The sequence below is a fragment of the Chinchilla lanigera genome, unplaced genomic scaffold (assembly GCF_000276665.1).
Source record: "Chinchilla lanigera isolate Chin_1 unplaced genomic scaffold, ChiLan1.0 scaffold00043, whole genome shotgun sequence".
Classification (NCBI taxonomy): Eukaryota; Metazoa; Chordata; class Mammalia; order Rodentia; family Chinchillidae; genus Chinchilla; species Chinchilla lanigera.
The window spans coordinates 17,157,780-17,181,124 of record NW_004955444.1 but is presented as its reverse complement, the minus strand read 5'-3'; the positions used below and the strand labels follow the sequence as shown (position 1 = coordinate 17,181,124).

General features: G+C 38.6%; 1 protein-coding gene across 2 annotated transcripts in view; it reads right to left on the bottom strand.

Moving 5' to 3' along the window:
- Positions 1-23,345, bottom strand: part of Asph (aspartate beta-hydroxylase) — a gene marked incomplete in the record, with an annotated part of 204,907 nt that overhangs the window by 139,842 nt on the left and 41,720 nt on the right. The window contains 8 exon segments of one of the 2 annotated variants that reach the window (XM_013518174.1): positions 5,735-5,779; positions 10,196-10,231; positions 10,927-10,965; positions 16,035-16,067; positions 19,254-19,301; positions 19,759-19,815; positions 20,707-20,739; positions 22,057-22,185. In XM_013518174.1, the coding sequence (XP_013373628.1) occupies positions 5,735-5,779; positions 10,196-10,231; positions 10,927-10,965; positions 16,035-16,067; positions 19,254-19,301; positions 19,759-19,815; positions 20,707-20,739; positions 22,057-22,185 (420 nt within the window). 2 annotated transcript variants of the gene reach the window in all.

The following is a 23,345-nucleotide window of genomic DNA, read 5'->3' as shown; positions in this document are numbered from 1 at the left end:
AATGTACAGGTCAGGGGCTGGGGATTTAGCTCAGCAGCACAGCACTTGCCTAGCAAGCACAAGGTCATGAGTTCGATTCCTGGTACCAGAAAATTAAAAAAAAAAAAAGAAGAAGAAGAAGAAGAAAGTACAGGTCAGCAGAAATTCTGTATATGGGTATATGGATATATGGATATATATCCAACAGAAATGAAGATTTATATATACTATAAGACAAAACCATAGTCTCTTTCTTCATAGTAGCTAACAAAATAAAACACTGCAGTACATTTACAGAAAACAGTAATGAATAAGACTTAATTACTATATTTTACAAGGTAAATGAAACTCACAAATACAACGCTAAGCAATAAAATGTGGGAAACTAATCACAAAATTGGGGTGAGGGAGCTCCAGTTACATAGTTACAATAAATTTGGAAGCAGACAAAAGCAGTCTAGATGCAAAAGGGAAAACCAGTCATCTTTGGTGGGGAAAGGGATTACTGAGGGGTGCACTTTAGAAGCTGAGCATTAAGGAACAACACATGTTCTACAACACAACACAAGCTACACATGTTCTACAGTGTGGACTGAGTAGCAATATGGGAGTGTATGTATAGATATGTAAAACCTCGCTCTTCCTAGTGTATAAACTATAGCTCACTAGAAAAAAATTTCTTAAAGGAGCTTGACTGTAGGTTCTCTTAAAATTTAATAATTAGCTACTCTGTGAGAGGAACGAACATTTCTGAAATACCTGGAGACAATAAGTTGTTCAAAGTACAATGATAAGCATTCAGAAAAAAGCAAATAAAGTAAAAGTTTAGTTGCAATTTCAACTTCTTCAATATAAGCTCCAATTTAAAGACTCCACTCAGAAGTGGTTCACTAGGGTGTAAATGACATCTCCAAAGCCAGGCCTGGCTTCTCTCCTGCTGCACTCTGTCCCTCCTGCATTCTGCACCTCCAGTAAGTTTCCACCATTCCCACACAAGGACTCAAGGCAGAAATGCGAGACTCACTCTTGACTCCTCTCCCATCAAATTATCTCCACCTCCAACTGTTATGTCCCATTCATTCTACCAGTCAAGCTCCCACCATTTCTGACTTAGATTAACACAGCTCTTCCTTAATTGTCTCCACCTCTGTTTTCAAATTTGGATTTAATCATGTGACTTCTCTGCTTGGAATTTCCATTAGCTTCCCGTTACTTTCAGGCTTAGATCCAAACTTTCAAATATGGTATAAAAGACACTGAGATGCCTGCCTACTTGCCCTCCCTGTCTTCTTACATTTCTATTTTGGTTTCTGCTCAGTAAGCATTTGCTGCTCCACACCCATTCCTATAACTTCTACCAGTGGCTCAAAATTCAGCTAAAAGTAGCAGTGACATGAGAAAAGCCAATTCTCACTCTGTCACACCCCTCAAGGTTAGGTGAGTTATCCCTTCTACTCAGAGCTGTCTTGTGCACCACTGAGAAACTGATGCCATCACATTTTTTGTTTTACTCCACTGAACAACCTCAGGGCAAGAACTACACTGTCAATCATGCAGTTTCATTGGTCAGTGCCAAGTCTATACCAGAGTAGCTGTTCAATATATACTTCCTGAATAAGTGAATAATCAGTAACAATGTACACACAGCACTGGATAAGCATTAGTTCTGTTATGCTTTCCATCTAGATATTCCCCCAACCTCATGCACTCATAGGTCGGGTTTTCGGGAAGTGGCTGAATCACGGATGTGTAACACTGGATTATGGATGAAATAAATGGATTAATCCACGGACTGGTTTAGCATAGCTCTGGATGTGGATAATGGAAGGCCCACCCGGGTGTGAGCAGCATTAACCAATGGGCTTGAGGCCGACTGACATAACAAAAAAAGGGAAGGCTCAGCGCTGACTGCTTCCTGTACACCACACCATGGACCATTTCTTTAATGCCATGCTGCTATCCTTAGAGCCAGCCTACTATGGACTGAAACCTCTGCAAATGTGAGCTAAAATAAACCCTTCCTCCTTGAACTTGTGGGTGTTGGGTATTTTGTCCCAGCAACAAGAAAGTAACTAAGACAAGCTCCTATGAGCGGGAAGTCAGTTTCTGTCACTGACCTCCAGTGCTGCCAGCCTAAAGCTAGTTTTTGACATGAATGATCAGTGTTTAAAAATGCTAGGTGAGAGGAAGGCTTGAGTGGGAGTTCTGGATGAATGCAGTGGAAGGAAACCATTACTTCTGTGAATCATTCCAGAACTACAAGTGTCATCTCCAATTTCAGGGCCAGGAGCAACAGAATCACCCAGAAACCATGATGCTCAGATATCTCTGTTCCAAATAATAAAATACAAATTTAACTTTTTAGTTGTTGTTCACTGGCATGGTAGACAGAAAAACAGCTAGTAGATCCACCTTTGGCCTTAAGTACTTTTTGGCAGAAAATTTCACTCTAATGAATTATATAAATAATTCCTTCATAAATCTCTCAATTGCAGGGAAATGAAAAAAAATCAATTTGTGTCATGTACAGGTACAAATTCTCTACAATAAATGTGATCATTATGTATATATAAAATGTACCAATAAAATCTGGTTAAAAACACTCAATTTTAGCCGGGCGTGGCGCCTGTAATCCTAGCACTCTGGAGGCTGAGGCAGGAGGATCATTGTGAGTTCGAGACCAGCCTCGGTTACAAAGTGAGCTCCAGGCCAGCCTGAACTGCATAGAGAGACCCTGCCTCAGAAAGACAAAAAAAAACAAAAACACTCAATTTTGCCATGTATATGTATGCTATCATATTGCTAGAAATATATGACTTCAAATAAAAACAAATTTGGAGAGAAAAATGAGAGTTTATCACAAGGAGCAGTGATTTCAAAATTAATTTTAAAAATCAGGTATTTCAAAGTCATTAACTTTTAGCATCAGAACGATCAACTGTTATGATTGACCTTCTACATCTTCACCAAAAATCTACTCACAGGGCATTTATAAATTTATAAATATAAAAGATGCAAAACTTAAATTACTGGACAGCTCACTTTTCTACCAAGATTCATAAATTAATCTTCCAGAATCCTAAGGGATGAACTCATACGGATTAAGAGAAAGATTCCAAAGGATATGGTATGTATCATTTTATCATACCAAAACAACTCTCAAAACTCATTTTCAGTCCCACAACATTTATTTAAAATGCTGTAGATATCAACAGCCAAGAGCGTGAATTCTGGAGCCAGAATGCCAGGATCAATCCCACTTTCACTTGTCAGCTCTATAACCTTGGGAGGCTTATATTGCCCTGTAATATACAACCTCACTGTTCTCATCTGTACAATGGAATTAACGAAGTGCCTACCTCTTGGAGTTCTAGAACTATTGAAGGTTAACCCACAGAATGATTTGAACAGTTGTTGGTCATCACTTTCTCTGACTGTGTGGCTGGTTACAATGGTGATAATGCCCTCACAGGATCAGCATACAGTACTGTCATGAACTTTATAGTGAAATGGTGTAACCTAGTCTTTGAATGATCAGGGAAGACAAATTAATCAATTTTGTTCCAAGGGCCAGGAAAAAGTGACCTACTGTCCAGCATTTTGCACAAGTCCTCAATTTGAGTTTTCTATGGAATGAAAAAGTTTTAATGACTGAAAAGCAGTGAAGAGAAAGTGAACAGTGAGTGTTCCTGCATCAGACACATCAATAAACACTACTGAGCAGTCAACTGACTGCACAAAAATACTGCTAACATACATCCATGAATACTACTTTGCATAATAGTAAAAACTGTAATATGAAGCAATACTAACAACAGTAAAACAGAAATAAGTAAGCCAAGTGCATGGTTAAAAATAACGACTGCTGACTATCAGCTTTATATTCTCTTTTGGTAATGTCAATTTACAACTGTGCAGCAGCTCAAACAAATTTTTACAGCACCATGTTACGGGTTACAAGTTCCTGATCAGATATTTCAGAATTTAGCTTCCCTTTATCCACCCCATAGATCAGGCTAATTAATTACTAAACAATAATACCCGTGGCCATCATTTGCTTTGGTTGTGGTTGTTAACTATCTCATCTAATTCCAGTACTATAACCATTTGGTGCTTTATTTTTATAGCCAAGGAAATTCACAGGGTCAGTTTTTAAAACACTGAAATAAAAGTATAGCTATTATGGTTAAAAAATATTATCTCTCGTATCTTCACAATAGTTAGATCAACATTAAAAATTCAACTATAACTAGAAAAACATTAATCCTATACAAACTTATTTCTAGAAATACTTAAGCTAATTTTCTCTAAAGGAATAGAACAGTATTCAAAATACTAATTCTATAAGCTCTTCTGCCTCTTCCAGACAGGAGCAGGGTGCTCTGCCAAGCATGACTCTGCAGCAAACTAACACTAGTCCAAGAGTGGGCACTCCTTTCAACTTCATCTGTCCTGCCCATCTTTTTTGCAAACAGAATATATGTTGTTCCCTTAATGCTCATGTACATTTCTTAATGGATTTGTTTTCCCATTCACATTGTTAATACCAACAATTTAGGTCTCTTAATCTAGTATTTGTTTCTGCAAATTACTAGAAATTTACAGGGTATGACAAGTATCAAAACCTAAACATCCCATTCATAAAATAAGACAAATGAAACATAACAAAAACTATTCTTGATTTTTTTCTTTGTTTTTTAGATCTCTTTTCTTTAATTCTTTGCTTTTTAAATTTTTTTTTAAATTTAGTACTCAGTTAATTTTAGCAAGTAATTATTTCTGCCAAAATCAAAAATGGTAATGCTGGCCGGGCGTGGTGGAGCACGCCTGTTAATCCCAGCACTCGGGAGGCTGAGGCAGGAGGATCGTTGTAGGTTCGAGACCACCCTGGGCTACAAAGTGCGCTCAAGGCCAGCCTGAACTACATAGTGAGACCCTGTCTAAAAAGATCAAAAAAAAAAGGTAATGTCCATCACTGTCACAAAAGTCACAATAAGCATAATGTGAAAACTATGAGTAAAAATTGCATCATTATATATGATATAAAAATAGGATATAACAACAATCTTCTTTTGGTAGAGGTTTCCTCCCCATGGTAAGAGGAGTTTATGTGCCAGTTTCTAGTCACAAGTAGAGTCTACATCTCTGAAGTGCACTGGAAAGTACAGGTCAGGCCAAAGGGCAGTTCCCAATGCTTAACTCTCGGATGGCGGGCGGAGCAGCAGGGAAGAGTAGAGAGACGAGATTGACATAGTGGGCAGAAAGAAGACACCCCCCACAACAAGCCCTAAGCAGAATGGACTGTCATGGGGCCTCAGGGGCCTTGACATGCCTTCAGGAAGGACAGAGATGGAAAGAAAAGGAACAATTCATAAATGACACAGAATTCAGCTTTTACCACAGGCAATTCTAATCCCATATTGGCATTGAATGGCCTGACAATTAAAACAAACAAACAAACAAACAACAAAAAACATAATTTGTACTACTACTCCTATCCGAAATGGCAAAATCACATGGTACTTTGATTATTACTCCAATTTCAACAGAACATATAAGTACTAAAAAATCAGGTATGTGTTTTCTATTATTTTGTTTCAGCTAACCAGAATTTTTTAAATGTGGGTACGGTCAGTCTTTTTCTCTCAGGATTTTTACCCTTCACAGATTTACTTCATGTTAGTGTCAATATCAACAGCATTTTAAAAAAATAAGCAACAAAGGAAACTAGAATACATCTAATGAAATTCCATACCTGGTGATACTTCCTGGTGTTCTTCCACAGGGGGAACACTTACTTCTAAAATAAAAAAGTTACAATCCATTAAACGTTACTCACCAGAGTTTAAAATACTTATTAGCAATACTGTACTAGTTATGATGATTTTTTACAGACTTGGAATCTTCAACTGAATGATCAGGAAAACATTAGGTTTGCACACCATCCCTGCACAGAAAAGAACCAGCTACACATGGGCAAATTACTGTAGATTTCTCAACTGTTCTGCACAACGGTTTTTACATCATCTTTCTAACCAACCTCAAAATCCAAAACATAGGTTTTGCCACAGTTGTGCATCAAACTTGATAAGCAAAGTGAGGAAAGACACATAACGCATCTTGTTTCAGCATAAAATAATTTTTTATTAGAAAGTTTGTGGGGGAGGGAGCTATTGAGGGGGTGGGGGGTCATACCTGGGGCCTTGTACACACTAGTAAGCACAGACTTTACCACTTAGCTACTTCTCAGAAACAACTCTTGAAAAGTTTTTGGCCCATAACCCTATTTTAATATCAATTAGACAACATAAGTAAATTAATTCAAAGTCAAATCTTAAAATCAAATACCATTCTTAATGTTTCTGAAAAATAATCTTCAAGTTAAATTTTTTTTTCTATACTGGGGATTGGACTCAGGTCCTGGCACACCCACATGCTATACTAGTGAGCTAGCTACACCCCCAGCCTCCAAAACATGATCTAAGACCAGTCAATGATGTGGATGTGACACTTTTACCATCTTGTTTTTTCCCTTGGCTGCTTCAGCCTAATTACAACTAGACTGCAAGCATCACCACCCAGCATTATAAAGATGAAGTGTTATAAAGATGAATTTATTTTATCTGATTCATAAAATTATATCACATATTAATGTCTTAAAAACGTAACAACCCATTTAATACTACATTAATCTAAAGACTACCAGCTTTCCTTTTGCTCCTTAAACCAATATAATATGCTTTGGTCTAATGTAGATATTTTAATATTTTCCAAAACTGAAAATATTTGTGCAGCTATTTTGATTTTTTTTTTGTCTCAATTTGCTAATTATACAAATGATGCATGCTAAAAATAGAATATTTGGAAATATTTTACATGAAAGGAAACTGAAAAGAATAACCAAACACATTTCTAATAACGATTAATGTATTACACTTCCTGTTATTTTCTTCACTTAAGAAAGCTACTACGATTTCAAGTTAAATTAAATCTTTATCGAATTTTATTCTGAAAAATATACATCATAAAAACTCTAAAACTTTGATATATGATTTATTTTTATATCATTTTATATGATTTCATAAAATGAAATAACAAATTAGTTGTATCAGCACAATCTGAAAGCATTACCTATTTAATGTATGTAGCCTGTCTCTTCTTATCCTGGGTCTTTTTGAATGCACTTCTTTTAGTATGGCTTTTTCTCCCACCAGTTATCCAATGGCTTCTGAGAAGACCAACAACATTCTCAATGTTGCCAAACCTGATGGGCAATTCCCAGTCGTGGGACCCATGGGCCACTCAGCAAGATGCAACATATTCCATCTTTTCCTTTCGACATACTTTCCTCCTGCCTCACTGGTTGCTCGCCCTCCATTGAGCTTTATAAGGTTGGAGGTCCTCAGCAACATTCGTCCCAGGACAGCCACTCCACTCTCGTAAGCACTCACTTCCAGAACCACCACACTGGCTTCCACGGGTTCATCACCACCTCCAAGATGACAGATGCAAACACTCATATTCATCTCAGCTCTTGCTCAATCAGTTGACAGTGGTACATTTACCTTAATATTTAATAGCTCCATTTGGATATCCTCACATAATTTTCGAACTTAAAATGCCTACTGTGGCTCTTTTGATCTTCCCCCCTAGTTTGTTCGACATTCGAGTTTTCTTCTTCTCAATAAATGGCCCCACTGTCTGGGAATTATGCAAATGAAAAACACCTCTTTTATTCCCTCTCTTTGCTTCACAATGGTCTGTGGTCATACCACCTTGAATCCACCCGATCTTTGCTTCACAACCTTTAGCAAAATCCATCAATTTTAAGTGTAAATACCTCTAAACAGAATTCAGTAACAGAACACTTGTGAAGCATGTGCAAGGTTCTGGGTTTGAAGAAAAAATGTCACATAAAATAAATCCCAAGCTGGGCATGGTGGCGCATGCCTGTAATTCTAGCACTCAAGAGGCTGAGGCAGGAGGACTGCTGAGTTCCAGGCCAGCCTGGGTTACACAGTGAGTTTAGGCCAGACTGAACTACATAGCAAGATCCTGTCTCAAACAAAACTCTCGAATTCAGCACTTTTCGGTTCTCAAGCTATGATCTCACTCTGGGACACCACAGTCATTTCCCTGACAGGGCGGTTCCTTCATCCTTTCTTGTTCCTTCATCCATTCTTGTTCTATCCAATCCATTCTACAGCTAGGTAGGAGTAAAATAATCCTTCAAAACCTAAGTCTGATTATACTATACTATAAGTATTTCCATAAATTTTTATGACATACAACCCAAATTCCTTTGAAGGCCCTAACTAATTTGCTTCTCTTTTAACTTAAGCCAAGGTGAGTTTTGTTTTCTATCATCTGCAACTGAAAATAGCCTTTCTGATGCAGATGTATAATAACAGAATGACATAAATATAGGACTGATACAACGAGATACGGATTTTTGCACAGATCACCCTAACACTAGTTGAAATATGGCTTTGAAGGGGGTCAGTTAAAAAGCTACTGCCATTATCCAGGAAGATGAGGGTCCCAGTAGACTACTAGTATAAGAGCTACAGAGAAAAAACATGGATTGGAGAAGCATTACAGGAGTCTATCAACAGGACATGGGTTTAGCTACAGAGAATGGGAGAACACAACTCACTAATGGGCCCCATGTTTCTGGTTTACGAATCCAGAGATACACTGATGCAAGCTGCCAAGGGAAGTAAAGATGAGGGAAGAGGAGGTCAGCAGCTGGGTAAAGATGATGAATCCCCTGGGTTCACTGAGGTACTGAAAAGCCCATCACAGAAGCTACAAGTGGGCTGCAGGTATGTGGACCAGATTCCCCCAGTGTATCAGAGAGACTTCCCACAGTGGTCTCTCAGCTTCTCAAAACATGTGGAAGTTTCAGGAGAAAAAAAATGTATACCTAATCCAGAAAAGGTGGGGTCAAATTGCACATGATGATGTTGGTTAATTTACATAAAACAATGGTAGAGGAGGTTAGATGAAGTTCTTCCTGGGGATTTGTGTTTCCATTTTCTGATTCTCACTGAATTAAAATGGAGACTTGGTGATATTCTTCAAAAAATTAATAGTGCTTATAGAGAAGTGAATAACAGAAGGTGGGAGAAAATCTCAACTCACTCCATCCCTGCTACATGGAGAAAAATCCTGCTGTAAACAGGGAGCCACAGCACCCATGCAGGGGTCTCTCCCACAGCTAAGTTGACAAGGAAGGCAAACTTAGTCTCCCCTGTTCTCTCCACATCTTCCACCATTTCTAAAATTAAACCATTATGCAGTCTGCCAAACAAAGCTCAAAAGCAGTTTAACATTTAGCTGGAAACATGGTTCAATGGTGTCGTACCTGTATTCAATCCCCAACACAGAAAAAGAAAGGTAGCATTTAACCTGAAAACTAACAAGTGGCTGCTCAACAGTGAATGCTAAGAGTTATTCTATGAGCAAAGTTCTCCCTGTTTCATGCTTTGCGTGGCAGCCTGCTACTGTGAAAGCACACAGCTCATACACCATCAACTTCAGGCCAGGGCTGGCGTTGGCTCAGCCACTGCACCCATGGACCAGCGGCTAGCCTGGCCTCACCTGACCTCACTCCAATTTCAGTTTCTCATCAGTAAACTAACACAAGGATCTTTGTCTGGTCTCCTCCTTCAGGTCTATTTGAGGAGCAACTAAAATAATATACTTGAATATTATTTGTAGCTTTTCAGAACTATGTAAGCCTAAGTTGAATAGTGTGTCTACTTAATACAGTATATACAATTATTTTTACTTTTCAGAAACCATCTCCTCACTTCCCATAAAAGGGGGGATCCACCCCTCAGCTGAATAACAACATAAAAGACCCCACTTTCAAGCCATCTCTGCTCATAGCTAAGCCTTTCTCACCAGATCACTTTCTCTGAAGTGCTCATGTACCCCTGATCAGGGCAACCTTTTGTGCTCTTATCTGTTTTTTTCACAGTAAGTTGTTTTATCACCACTGTTATAGTTATACTCTTTGGTTACTTTATTCATCTATTTGGTCACTAGAATGCCAGCCTCAATGGAAACAGGGATTCCATCTCATTCACTAGCATTCCTACCTCCAAGAGAACACTGTATAGGTAAGAAATAAGAAGTGTTCAATATATATTTGTTGAATAAACATACTTTTAATATGAAAAGTAAAACTATTTGTATAAAATGAACTTACCTTCTAAAATTATGTTTGAATCTTCTATAGCATCATCTAAAAACAAACAAACATAGATTAACTCAGCTCCACTCAGGTCCCTTGAGCAACTGATAGCCACTCTTAATCCGTAAATGTTGCCTGTTTTTAGACGGGGTCTTCTTATGAATGGATTCAACAGTATTTATATCAATTTTGATTTCTAAATTGTATTCAAAGAATGCATCAAGTATTATCCCTGATAAAACTTGCACTATGAAATAAACATAATAGCTGGTTTATTTTATTTGCAGGTTCTATATTTACAAGGTTCAACTAACCAAGGATTTTAAATATTTGGGAAAAAAACTGTATCTGTACTGAAAATGCAAAGACTTTTTTTATCATTATTCCCTAAACAATACAATAACTATTGCCATGGTATTTACACTGCATTAGCACAATAAGTAAGGTAGAGATGACTTAAAGTACATATAAGGTATGCATAAGCTACAGAAAATACTACACCATTTTATATAACGAACATGAGCATCCTCAGATTTTGCTATCTGTGGGACATGCTAGACCCAATCTCACTGCAGACGCCCTAGACAACTATGTTGACAATAACCATCAATTTCTTAGTGACTTAAACAGGTCATCCATTTATTTTGTCTATTCTTTTACCCACAAGTTATAAAAGCATTAATATATGAAGTTGAGGGCTGATTTGTAGGAAACATCTGTTTACAGGAGAAAAAAAAAAACCTCACCTGAAATTTCTATCGGTTTATTTTCTGAAGGTTCATATACTATAGAGCAAACAGAAAAAATAAGCTTTTAGCATTGCATAACTTTAATGATAACAATAACTGAAAAAACTCATTCCAGGTGTCAGTCTATCTTATAAATGCTTGAACCTACAGAGTTGGTCACTGCGAAACACAGACTACAGAACAGGGTAGGAACAAATCTGATTAACTCAGTGAGACAGGCCTGGCTTCAAATTCCAGATAGGCTACTATTCGGCCAGAGGAGATGGCAGAATCATATGCTTCCTTTCTACAGAGTGAGGAAAACACAAGCACCTCTTCCAATCACTAATTTGAAGTTTTCACTAATTTCTTTATTCCCAAGTGGCACCTAATTTCCTTTCAAAATTTTCTTCCTGTTTGTGTTTGTGGTTTTGGGTTAACAAAAGCCCAACCCTTCTAATCACCTGGATCTCAGTTTATAACCAGGCAGATTCCCTACTAACACGGGCTCTGAATTTGCCATAGTAACCAGGGCCCAATGCCCAGCCCTGCTGTTTTCTGCTGGTAAAGGGCTTGGAGTAGCTCCGCTCCAGTGTAAGGAGCCGTTCTGCCATGCTCCAAACCAAAGCTCCTCTGCATGTCCCCTCCCATGTCCAGGGGCTGGCAGCTTCCTCAGCAACTGATCGTCCAGAATGCCTCCAGCTTTCTGATACACTAAGGGCACACATTTTTATTTTCCCCAAACATTCAGAGATTTATTACTTTTTATTTATTTAGTAAAGGAGACTGTCTGAACACCTTTTAGATATTCTCCGAATTGGGGTTAAATCACACTGTCCTTTTGATACCATTTGGAAGATGGAGATGCAGGGAATGTGTCCACACCCTTACCCTAAGCAGAAAAGCAGCGTTTAAACACAGACCTCAAGCACAAAACCAGCGCTGCTCTGGACTTTTCCCTTTACCCTTCTCCCCTCATTTTGCAATTTAATTTCTTCCAGCAGTCACTGACATTTCACTCTGACATCTCCTCTCCTCACCTTCCCTCCTCTGTCCATTAGCATCTGTCTTCCACCCAGAGTATACCCCTGAAAAGGCTCCTGCTGGGCAGGCCACAGAGCACTTCCTTCAGTGTGATGTACGCTTTCCAGCCTTGCCTTCCTGGGTCTCTCAGCAATATGCCCTCTCCCCACACAAGCTTCCACTACACAGTCTTTCATCTCTCATTCTCAATCTTCCTTATCAAGTCAAACTTTCCTTAGCAGGGAGATGAGGGTTTTCTTTAAAGCTACCTGACCTCGTCTCAGCCACCTCTATCTTTTCCTTAAAGGACCCCAGAGCTTGGTTGCAATGACCCTAAAAACCATGAGCTGCACTTCCCTTCTGAGAGAGATGTACCATCGAACGGCTTGTCTGCCTGCTCCTCTTAATGTCTCAGAGCAACATCATTATCAGCATATGTGAAACTGCACTCCAGCCCTGCCCTATCCTCCAGGGAAAAAGTGCTACCAGGCAAGAAGCCCAAAGAGGGGCACAGTTCCTGGCACCTTGCTCTCTTCTCTAGCAACCCTATACGTCAAATCCTGTCAAATGTACCTTCTATGCATTTCTCAGCTTTGACCATTCCGTTCCACTTTTGCTGCCACCACCTCGCTTTAAACTACTATCATCTCTGTCCGGTTTGCCCCATCAAACTGTCCTTGTCAAGGTCACCAAGGAGGCCACTGTGGCACTAGACCATGGTCATGTTTTCAGTGCTTGTCATGCATGGCCCAAAGTAGCCCAAGATCCCAAAGAGCATCCCCTTTATGAAGCTCACATCCTTCAGCTTCTCATTCAGTACAGATCGAGCTGGAGTGCATCAATTACCTACCTCCTCATATCTATTCTTGTCTCTCTTGTGTACTTCTGTTTTCTTTTTTGTTTGTTTGTTTTTTGTTTTGTCTTTTTGAGACAGGGTCTCACTATACGGTTCAGGCTGGTCTTGAACTCACATAACCCAGGTTGGCCTCGAACGCATAATGATCCTCCTGCGTCAGCCTCCCCGGTGCTGGGATTACAGGTGTGCGTCATCATGCCCAGCTTCTCGCTAGTTCTTATATGTCTGGCCTACCAGTCTTTTCAAAATGCCAACCTGATTTTGCAGTGCCCCTGTGTGGCACCCTAAGGTCAAGATGAAGTCCTGGACCTCATCTACAGACATGCTCTGGACCTGGACCACCTTGTCATGTCAGCCACACCTCTCTTCTCATTCTCATACATTCGTATCAGACTTCCCAGGACTCCAGCCACCTTTCACCTCGCTTCTCCAGTTGCCTTCAGCTGCAGCTGTCTCATCCAGAAACCAGCTAACATCTCTTTAAGACATTTGTTAGACTATGCTAATCCTCACTAGCACTTACCACAACTGATAAAACTCCACAGTGAAATTATTTATTATTTTCTACCTCCTTGCTAAAATATAAGGTCCAGAAGAATAAGCACCATGTGCTCCTTCACTGGAGCTGCTTTGGGCTATTAGGTTAGGGATTCAAGATAACAAATATGGAATATATGAACAAATAAATCAATTGGACAGTTAAGACTGCAATTTCACTTCCCAGGTTTGAAGTTTTCTAGCATATCTGTGATGTGAGAAGCTGGTATGTGTTAACAGTTCTATCAAACCATGAGCTTTCTGGTTTGGCAAACGGAGAGTTTAATATAGAATATTCTATATTCCAATCTCCCGCTGAAACAGTTTTGCTTCATTTCCATGCAGTTAGTTGGTTTTCAGAATTTGGCTCCTAAATTTGCACAAAGGTATCTTTTTAGTGTACAGTGAATAATCCCATTGTATCTATTGTGTTTGGAAAAGTTTATGTTCTATATCAAGATGATTCACAGCATCCTACCATATCTCGATGCCCCCTTTGATTATACTCATTACCTTTTTGTTAACATTTTAAATTATATTTACTATGATATTTTGCCTACGAAAATATATTTATTTTACAACATTCTTTTTAGCATGTTGCTCAATTTTATACCTTGTTTTTGGGGGGCTAGTAGGGGAAGATTTCTTTAATAAGACAAAACCACCATATGCCTGAAACTAGAAGGATGATTCATAAATTCAACTATATTAACCATTATGACTTTCAAGAGACACAAGTTGAAAATACAAGTTACAAAGTGGACATCTTCACAACCTCTAATTGGTTGTATACAGAACACAGAGACTTTAATAAAGACAAACCACCAAACAGGAAAGTGGACAGGATACTGAACAACCTCTCAGAAGAAACGGAACGTGACACAAACACCTAAGACTGGCGGCCTGCTTAGTAACTGAGGAAATACAAATGAGGACTACAAAGCATTTCCCTTCCCTGGATCAGCAGAAATTTAAAATCCCAATAGGACTAAATACTGGGAAGGGTGTGGAACAATGGCACTGCTCATAGCTCACAGATGGGAGTGCAAGTTGCTGCAACCATTTTGGAAAACGCTTTCACTCTTCGTGATGCTAGTGTTAGAAGTATCACCTAGATGGCTGGGGATTTAGCTCAGCGGCACAGCACCTGCCTGGCAGGCGCAAGGTCGTAAGTTTGATTCCCAGTACCAGAAAAAAACCAAAAACCAAAAAAAAAAAAGTATCACCTAGATTCCACTTTGAAGTCATCTCACACGTGATGCTCCCTATCTGATTTTAAATTCCTCTAGCCCTAGCCTATAAAATACATTCAAAACATATTTTATGTTGTTTTTTTTCCGGTACCAGGAATCGAACTCACGACCTAGCACTTGCCAGGCAGGCACTGGGCTGCTGAGCTAAATCCCCAGCCCCTTTAATGTGTTTTTTAAAAACATGACTGGGCCAGGGATATAGCTCAGCAGTAAAGCACCAGCCTGGCAAACATGAAGTCATGAGTTTGATTCCCAGGACCAAATTAATAAATAAATAAATACATACCTACATACATACATGACAATGAGAGGGAGAAATAACAGTATCTCAAATCCCACCTCTATATACAACTTTTCATTTTTAAATTCCTAATTTTTCCTCCAAATTCAGGACTGGAAAAATTGAGATCTAATTTCATAGGCCAACTTCTTTAACTTGTTATAAAACAGATATAAAACAGCCTATAGTTTTTTTTTTTTGGTTTTTCTCCGGTACCAGGAACCGAACTAAGATGATCCAAAATTCTTTGGATTTGTACTCCTCTAGCCACTATGGGTCTTGACAGGGTCTTAAGTCTTAAACACTTACATAAAAATTAGCACATCAAGTCTACCTACAGGGTTTTCTAACTTTCTTAATAGTGATTCACCAACTAACCTGAAACTACAAACTCTTTTGAGTCCTAAAGCATCTAGAACACAGAAAGCCCTCTCTACTCAATTTGACCATAACGCATTTCTTTATCCTTCTGACTTTGTACACAGCTACACTCAGTTGACTTCTCTCTTCTAACACAGTAAATTTTAAATATAAGATACATCATTGGTTCTATCATTTCCTAGTTATACAAATGCAAGCAAATTATTACCTTCTATAAACCTTGTTTCCTTCACCTGAGAGGCAGGGAAAATATAGTCTGCTTCATGGAGTTCAATAAAATAGTACATGAAATGCTTGGAAGAAAAAAGCTACAGCAAGTGCTTATATCTGAATAGGATGCTGCTCATGCCAAAAATTTGACAGAACTATTTCTTCCACTTTGTTGTTAGGCCTGAAACTGGACTTCCCCTAACCATCCCCAACATGACAAATCAGGCACCTCCAAGAGAGGGATCACTTTATACAAGCAATTAGACTAAAGTATATGCTTGTGAATATTTTAAAAAAGAGATGCCTGGAAAATAATGAGATCAGCTTTTTTTTTTTTTTTTTTTTTACAATTTGTAACTGTCCCCTAAGAAAACTTGTGAAAAGTTTAAGAAATTATTCTGACAAAGGCAGAACTACTAGGGTAGTTAAACAGGCTCCAACAGTGAATTCTCTGCAAATCATCATTCATTTGGATGTTTTAAATTATGGTGTTTATAACTTAAAACATAATTCTCTGTGTTTATAGTCAAAATACAGGTATATTTTAAAATAATACATAGATTAAACTTAAGAAGCATCTCCACACCTTGCTCATCATAGTCTTGGTACGCTACATCATCTGTGAAGGAAGGAAGAAAGGAAAGGAGAAAGAAGCAAAGTAAGGATTAATAAGTCATTAAAAAAAAATCAACTTTAAAAAAATCCCTTAAAACATAGATTTCTTTTCCTTTAAATATCAATGATTGTTCCACCTGGCAATAAATACTTTCCCCAAAAGCAATAAAAAGGGTAGGGAAATTATATTCATAAAAATTTCTCAGAGTAAGATGTACAAGATTAGCATTAGGATTTAACATCCTGTTTTTTGGTTTTTTTTTTTTTTTTTTTTTTTTTTTGGTTTTTCTCCGGTACCAGGAACCGAACTCATGACCTTGCACTTGCCAGGCAGGCGCTTTGCCGCTGAGCTAAATCCCCAGCCCCATCCTGTTTTGTTATAGTGGTGCTGGTATATGAGGTGAAATATGAATGCCCAACACAGTGGATCCTCGAGTTACAACTGGCCTCATATATAAACAACTTGGATCACAACTAGAATTTCTGGTTTAACTTATGACCAAAGTCTCGAGTTGCAACCCAAAAACCAGCCACTTGCATGGCTGTAAACGAAGAATCAGGATGCCAGAAAAGCGTATGTAAGCATATGTGTCAGTCTGAGCCCAGATGTGTGTCTGTGGATGCGATTTCAGTCAGTGCTTTATACAATCACTATAACTACTACTATCAAAATGGCCCCCAAAAGATAGAAAAGAAGCTAAGGAAGGAAGGAAAAGACAGCAGTCACAATTGAAAAGAAGGAAATTGTAGAGAAATATGAGAATGACATTAGTGTGACTGATCTCACTATTATGTACAGCATATCAAAATCCACCATATCAACAATATTACAGAGAAAAGATTTGTATAAGGAAGCTAGTGCCGCTAGAGGTGTTACTCAACTTACTAAGTCACAATCAATAGTGTTAGACCAGGTAGAAAGGCTATTATTAGTGTGGATAAACTTTTAAAAGGTAGATGGCAGGTCACAGCCTATCTGAGTCTATAACTTGTGAAAAGTTAGGACTATTAATGCAGATCTCATAAAGGATAATCGATCAACGAGTAATAAGGTGAAACATTTTGGGCCAGTAAGGGTTGGTCTCACAATTATAAAATCAGAACTGGAGTTCATAACACAAAAAGGCATGGTGAAGCAGCCAGTGCTGATAAAAGGGCTGCTGAAAATTACATACAGCACTTCAAAACAACAACACAGAGAAATGGCTTTTGCTCTCATCAGGTTTTCAACTATAATGAAACTGGACTTTTCTGGAGGAAAATGGTCAGGAGAGCATACCTTTCCAGGAAGAGACGAACATGCCAGGTCATGAGCCTATGAAAGATAGGCTAATCTTATTGCTATGTGCCAATGCGAGTGATGACCTCAAGATAAAGCCTCTCTTGGTTTACCACTCCACCCCTAGAGTGTTCACGAAACATAAAGTCATGAGGAATAGGCATGTGGAGATGTAACTCAAAAGCCTGGGTACTGAGTGCTTTTTCTTAAATGGATCAGACAGGCTGTGTGTCCTACTGTTAAGAAATATCAACAGGACAAAAGTTTACCACTGAAGGTTTTCCTCATCATGGACAATGCTCCTGCTCACCCATGAGATTTGGAAGAACTGCCTGAAAAACTGCCATTGCTCTCAGTCAAGTTCCTCCTACCTAACACAACTCCTCTACTGCAGCCTATAGGTCAGCAAGTGACAGCTAACTTTAAGAAACTATACATTAAGGAACAGTTCCTGAAGTACATCCCATGATTTCAGACACAGATGTAATCTTTAAGGAGTTCTGGAAGGAATACTGCAACATCCTTTCCTGTGTGGGGTTAACTGAGAAATCCTGGGCCAACGTCTCTCTTAGGACACGGATCTACCCGAAAGTGTCGCCTAAAATTGTACAGGAAAGAGACTTTGATCGATGTGTAGAGAAGGCTGAGACTTCAAATGACCCTGTGGTTGATGACATGCTCACTATGGCAGAGTCCATAGGCTTTCAGAGAGACAGCGATGATGCTGAGGAACTGAAGGAGGAACACTCAAAAGAACTGTCCACAGAGGAACTTCAGCGACTTCTGGCTGAGCCACAGAGAGTGGCAGATGAGGAGCTTTCTGAAGAGGAGGGGGAAGTATCAACAATCAGTGCAGCAAAGTACTTCTGAAATAAAGAAAATCCTGAAAAAGTGGACAAAGCTACAAACATTCGTACAGAAGTCCCATCCAGACAGAGAAAAGCCAATCGTTGCATTCACTTGCTTAGTGACAATGTCATGTCACACTACAGAACAGTGCTTAAGAAAAGACAGAAACAGAACTTTGATTAGTTATTAGTTGTGAAAAGGGTAAGAGTGAACCAGAAGCAGGTTCCAGTGGGTTACAGACTCTCCCTAGTAGAGGACACCAGAGAGACAAATTCCCGATGTTCTTGTAAGACAGGACTCCCCTTCCAAACAATAACCACCTTTCACTTTATCCTCCCTCCCTGGAAGTGAAACTTGAATGGTGAGTATAGTACAAAATTGCTTCTGGTAAATGAGCCACATTTTATAACATTTTGGTGAATACACTAGGAAAACTATTGGTGTTTACAGTAAATTACACACATGATACAACCCTTTTATTATGAAAAGGTTAGTCAAGGGGTGCTTTGGGAGGTTTGGAATGCTTTATCGGTATCTCCATTATTCCTTATGGGAAAAATAGTCTTGACTTACAACCAACTTGAGTTATAACCAGCCCTCCCAAACAAATTGAGTTCTTTTTTTAAGTCTTTTTGAGACAGGGTGTCACTATACAGTTCAGGCTGGTCTTGAGCTCACTACGTAGCCCAGGCTGGTCTCGAACTTGCAAAGAACCTCCTGCCTCAGCCTCCCCAGTGCTGGGATTACAGGCATGCACCACCACGCCCATCCCAAACTGACTTCTTAAATCAAGGGTACACTGTATTCTTTTAATGAATTAATTTTGTTACCAAAAAAAATCTGGTTAATATCACGTCTTAATTTCTCACCATGTGAACATAGTACTGCACCTGAAAAACCTAAAGTAATATTTAAAACACAATGAGGGGCTGGGGATTTAGCTCAGCGGCAAAGCACCTGCCTGGCAAGCGCAAGGTCGTGAGTTCAGTTCCCGGTACCAAAACCAAAAATAAATAAATAAATAAATAAAAATAAAACACAATGAAAGTGTTTACTTGATACCTGCTTCTTGGTGTAATCTTTCATCATCTATTAGTGGTTCACTGGAATCTAAAATGAAAAAAATATTCACATTTAAAAACATGAAAAACCAAACACTACAATTACCAGATTCCATTCTAAAAGATTCACAGTTAAATTCTCCCCTATAACATCTTGTAAGACAGACACTATTATCATTTAATGAAATTTAAAAGAAGTTTTAGAATTTGCTGAGTTTCAAAGATGAGAAAAAATGGAGCTAGGATTTTCACCCAGCCCATGTCTACTGTACTACAATGTCTCTCTAATGTCTGTGTACAAAGACCAAAATACAAATGGTGGCCAAAAGAATAAATGTATTGCCTTTTGTCTCCATCTCCTCATGTAATATTGAACTACACTCAGAAATTTCTGTATCTACAGAATGAAAAATTACTAACAGTGCTATGAACACACCCTGAACTAAAATGGTCCTTGCTGTCACCTCAAACAGAAATACAAATCATTTGTTTTTAAACTGACAAACCTGAGTTTTCTTGGTCATACATTATCTCTTCCATATCCTGATGATGGTCTTGTAAAACTATAAATTAGGAAATAATTAGAAAATTTAAAATATGTCTCAAATGAGGACTGTATGACATTAGAAACTAGGAAACCACAATTCCTGCTAAGGACAGGAATGTAAAATCAAAACACCATGACAATAAATCATGTTCATTCATGGAATCAGTAGGTATTAACCACACATAATGCTAAACACAAAGATGAATTCGATGGTTCTTGTCATAAGGATCTATAATCTAACCACAAAATAGTAGTTATATTTTCAACCAGCATAAGAGATTCAAGTGCAGTCAGCAAATACACTCAAAGACAGGCAGAAAGCCAAAGACAGATGTATAGAAAAGTCCTGCTCCTACCTATGCGAAAGTATCTGCCACAGGAATCTTGGGAAGCACACATTTAGACCACACCTAGCTTTGACACCCAAGTCCTCTCCGAGGCATTACTCCCAGACTAGAATACAGTGCTAGTGTTTATACATACACATGGTTAAAGCATTCAGGACCTGCAGGCAAGTCAACAATAGTACGAGGTGCTAAAGTACCTCTGAGAGGTCATGTGTCCATCTCTAGTGTGGCTGTGCCTTCATGGTACTGACATGTACGACAAATCACAATTTTGACCCTTTATTGACTTTTCAATTTATGGGTACAATGCAAACAATTCCACTGCACCTTTGACCTAGTAATCCTACTACTAAGACTTCAACTACAGGAAATACACTTCAAAACAAAAAACTGCATTAACCAAGATGCACTTATACGAAAATATATAACATTATTAACTATACAGCGCATGTAATATATTAATTTTAAAATTTTAATTTGTAATATATTTTTATACTGATAAGGCTCTGTTAAAGGAAAAGATTCACTCTAAGAAAGAAAGAATAATATGAAAGTCTCACCTGTCTCTTCTATATGATAACTATCCTCCGTGTCTGGAAAAAGAAAATTGGATTGATTATCAGTATATTAACAAAATGGTACATATATTCTGCAAACATGTATTTTGAATCTATGCTTATTTGTATACATTAAAATCAAATAATTATTAAAAAATGGAAATATCTATTACATATCTGCTTAATAGTAGAAATACACTCAATATCCTCACAAGGCTGACAAATTCCATAACCTGGGCTAAAGACAATGATTTATTCAGAGTGACACAGACACAATGGCTAGACCCAGAGAAAGTGCTAATTCCTGGTCCTCTTCACATCCACTGTCGTGTTCCATTTTCTAGCCCTGTCCTACCAGTTCTTGGAGCAAAGTACATTGTCTACAAATGAAGACATAAGAAAGAACGGAGGAAAATTTATGATTGGAAGCTAGGCAGAAAAATGTGTGGATAACTTAACCTGCATACACCAGAAAGCAAACTGGTCAGCATAAAAACTTTGACAAGTTTGTAACCTATCTCCTTTAATAGATATACACAGTGTAAATATTTTTAGTTTTGAAGACTTCCAGCAAAATTGAAGTTTCTATGTTCACACTGAGTCTATGTCCCAACTGAAGATTAAGCCAGAAATAAAGATTTCTATAACTTATAAACTTCCTAGGAATGTTTCTCCCTATCCTGATCTACAACTCTTAACCTTAAAGTTATCAAATTCTTCATGTTTTTGACTATTTGGGCATTTTAAGTGAAACCGGTTGAATAAGCAGCACCTACATACAAAATTATTATATATATACATACAAAATATATATACATCTGTCTATAGCAGGACTTTTCTGTACATCAGTAAGTGAAGGTTTATAGAAAGCCAGCCATCCTTACCCATGTAGCCATGGTAGGTGGGTGCCTCTCACTATGACAGCAAAGGTAGCCATTGCAAAACACAAAAAACATATGACCTGGCTATTTAAGAGAAAAAGCTCGCCAATGTCTAGTACAGAAGTTAAGAATTATGTTCTACGGTTTGCAATTACAAAGTTTGTGTTAGAACAAGAGTACATAATAGGTCCTCAGGTCAGATATCCCATCAGTTTTGTGTAGCAAATGGCACCTTGGCAAGAGCATACAGTAAAAGTACTTTGCAGAGGTGTTTCACCTCTGTATGAGAAATCTGTATATTCTGAGTTTTCTTTAGAAGTTCTCTGAATCAAAATTGATATCTTTACTTTAGGGAAATACTCATTTTAACTGAAGCTTTAAGCTTTGACTTCTTGCTTTAAAGAGGTTTAAGAAAAACTTTAATAAATACAACTGCTGTACTTTATCTTGAATCCAAACAAATATATTCTACCTTCATGAAATGTTTCAGGTTCCAGGGTCTCAAATCTATCATCCGCCTCAGAGGTAGGAAGGAAGCCATCATCCTCCAGCTGTAGTTCTCCCACCGGCCCCTCCTCTTCCTGTTGCAAGGTTTCTCCTTCCACAAGGGTACGGAACAAACAGACACGGGTGCACAGTGAGGGGCCAGGAGTGACTGCCAACTCAGATCCGAGCCCCTTCCAAAGAAGGGCCAACCTAATTCCCCCTCAGGGCCACTGCAGGGGTGGGGGACCCACCCTACAGCTATTTTTCAACACTAGACAGATGTTAGTCACTCTAAAAGTGATCAGGAATTCACCTCTTCCCAACAGAGTGTGGACATGCACTTCCCAAGTTTCGTTCACTGTATATGCCCAGCACCTAGGGGCAAGCCTAACCACAGAAAGTATTCAGTAAATACTTGATGAAAAATTCATAATATGAATATACATGCCTCTTCAGTTATCACTGGATCTGACAAAAGATCACATCAAGACATTTTATTGAAAACTGACATAAAGGGGCTGGGGATTTAGCTCAGCGGCAAAAGCGCCTGCCTGTCAAGTGCAAGGTCGTGAGTTCCGTTCCCGGTACCGGAGAAAAACCAAAAAAAAAAAAAAAAAAAAAGAAAGAAAACTGACATAAAATTCCTTGTAACAACTTTAAATGACTATTCAAATGTTCCAATGCAAACAACAGCCATTATGTACCTATCTAAATCACATGCGAGGTCACAGATTCACCTGCCTTAGCCTGTGCATCTGAACTATCCCAGGTTTAATCTTCATTTGTGGAAAGATGTGTATCTTATTTTCTGTGATTAGCCTCTATAGTATATTGAATAGTTCTGCTTTTGTGTGGACATAGTACACTGTTCCACTGAAGTATGATTCAGATTGTTACTGTGCCTGAAGATGATCCTCACAGGAACATGGCCTGGCTCCCAGCGGAGAGCCTCCTGTAAATAACACTCTCAACTAAAGAGCCCGAGGGAGCCGGGCTAGGCTGTGCCACGCAGCACAGTGATAAGGAGTGTCACGTCTGGACTCAGGCTCTTTCACAGCAGCTGTGTGACCAGGGCAAATGGACTACTCTGTGCCTGACATCTCCCTTCTAAATCACCCATTCCCGACAGAGCTGTAAAGTTTCAAACATTCAGAAAGATGTCGTCCTCCCTTAAATATTTAGGTGTTTTTGTTCACATCACGAGTGTCAACCGTGTTACTATTTCTGCTGCTGCAACTGAGTTTCCCACCGAAACTGCAGAAAGTACTTACTCTG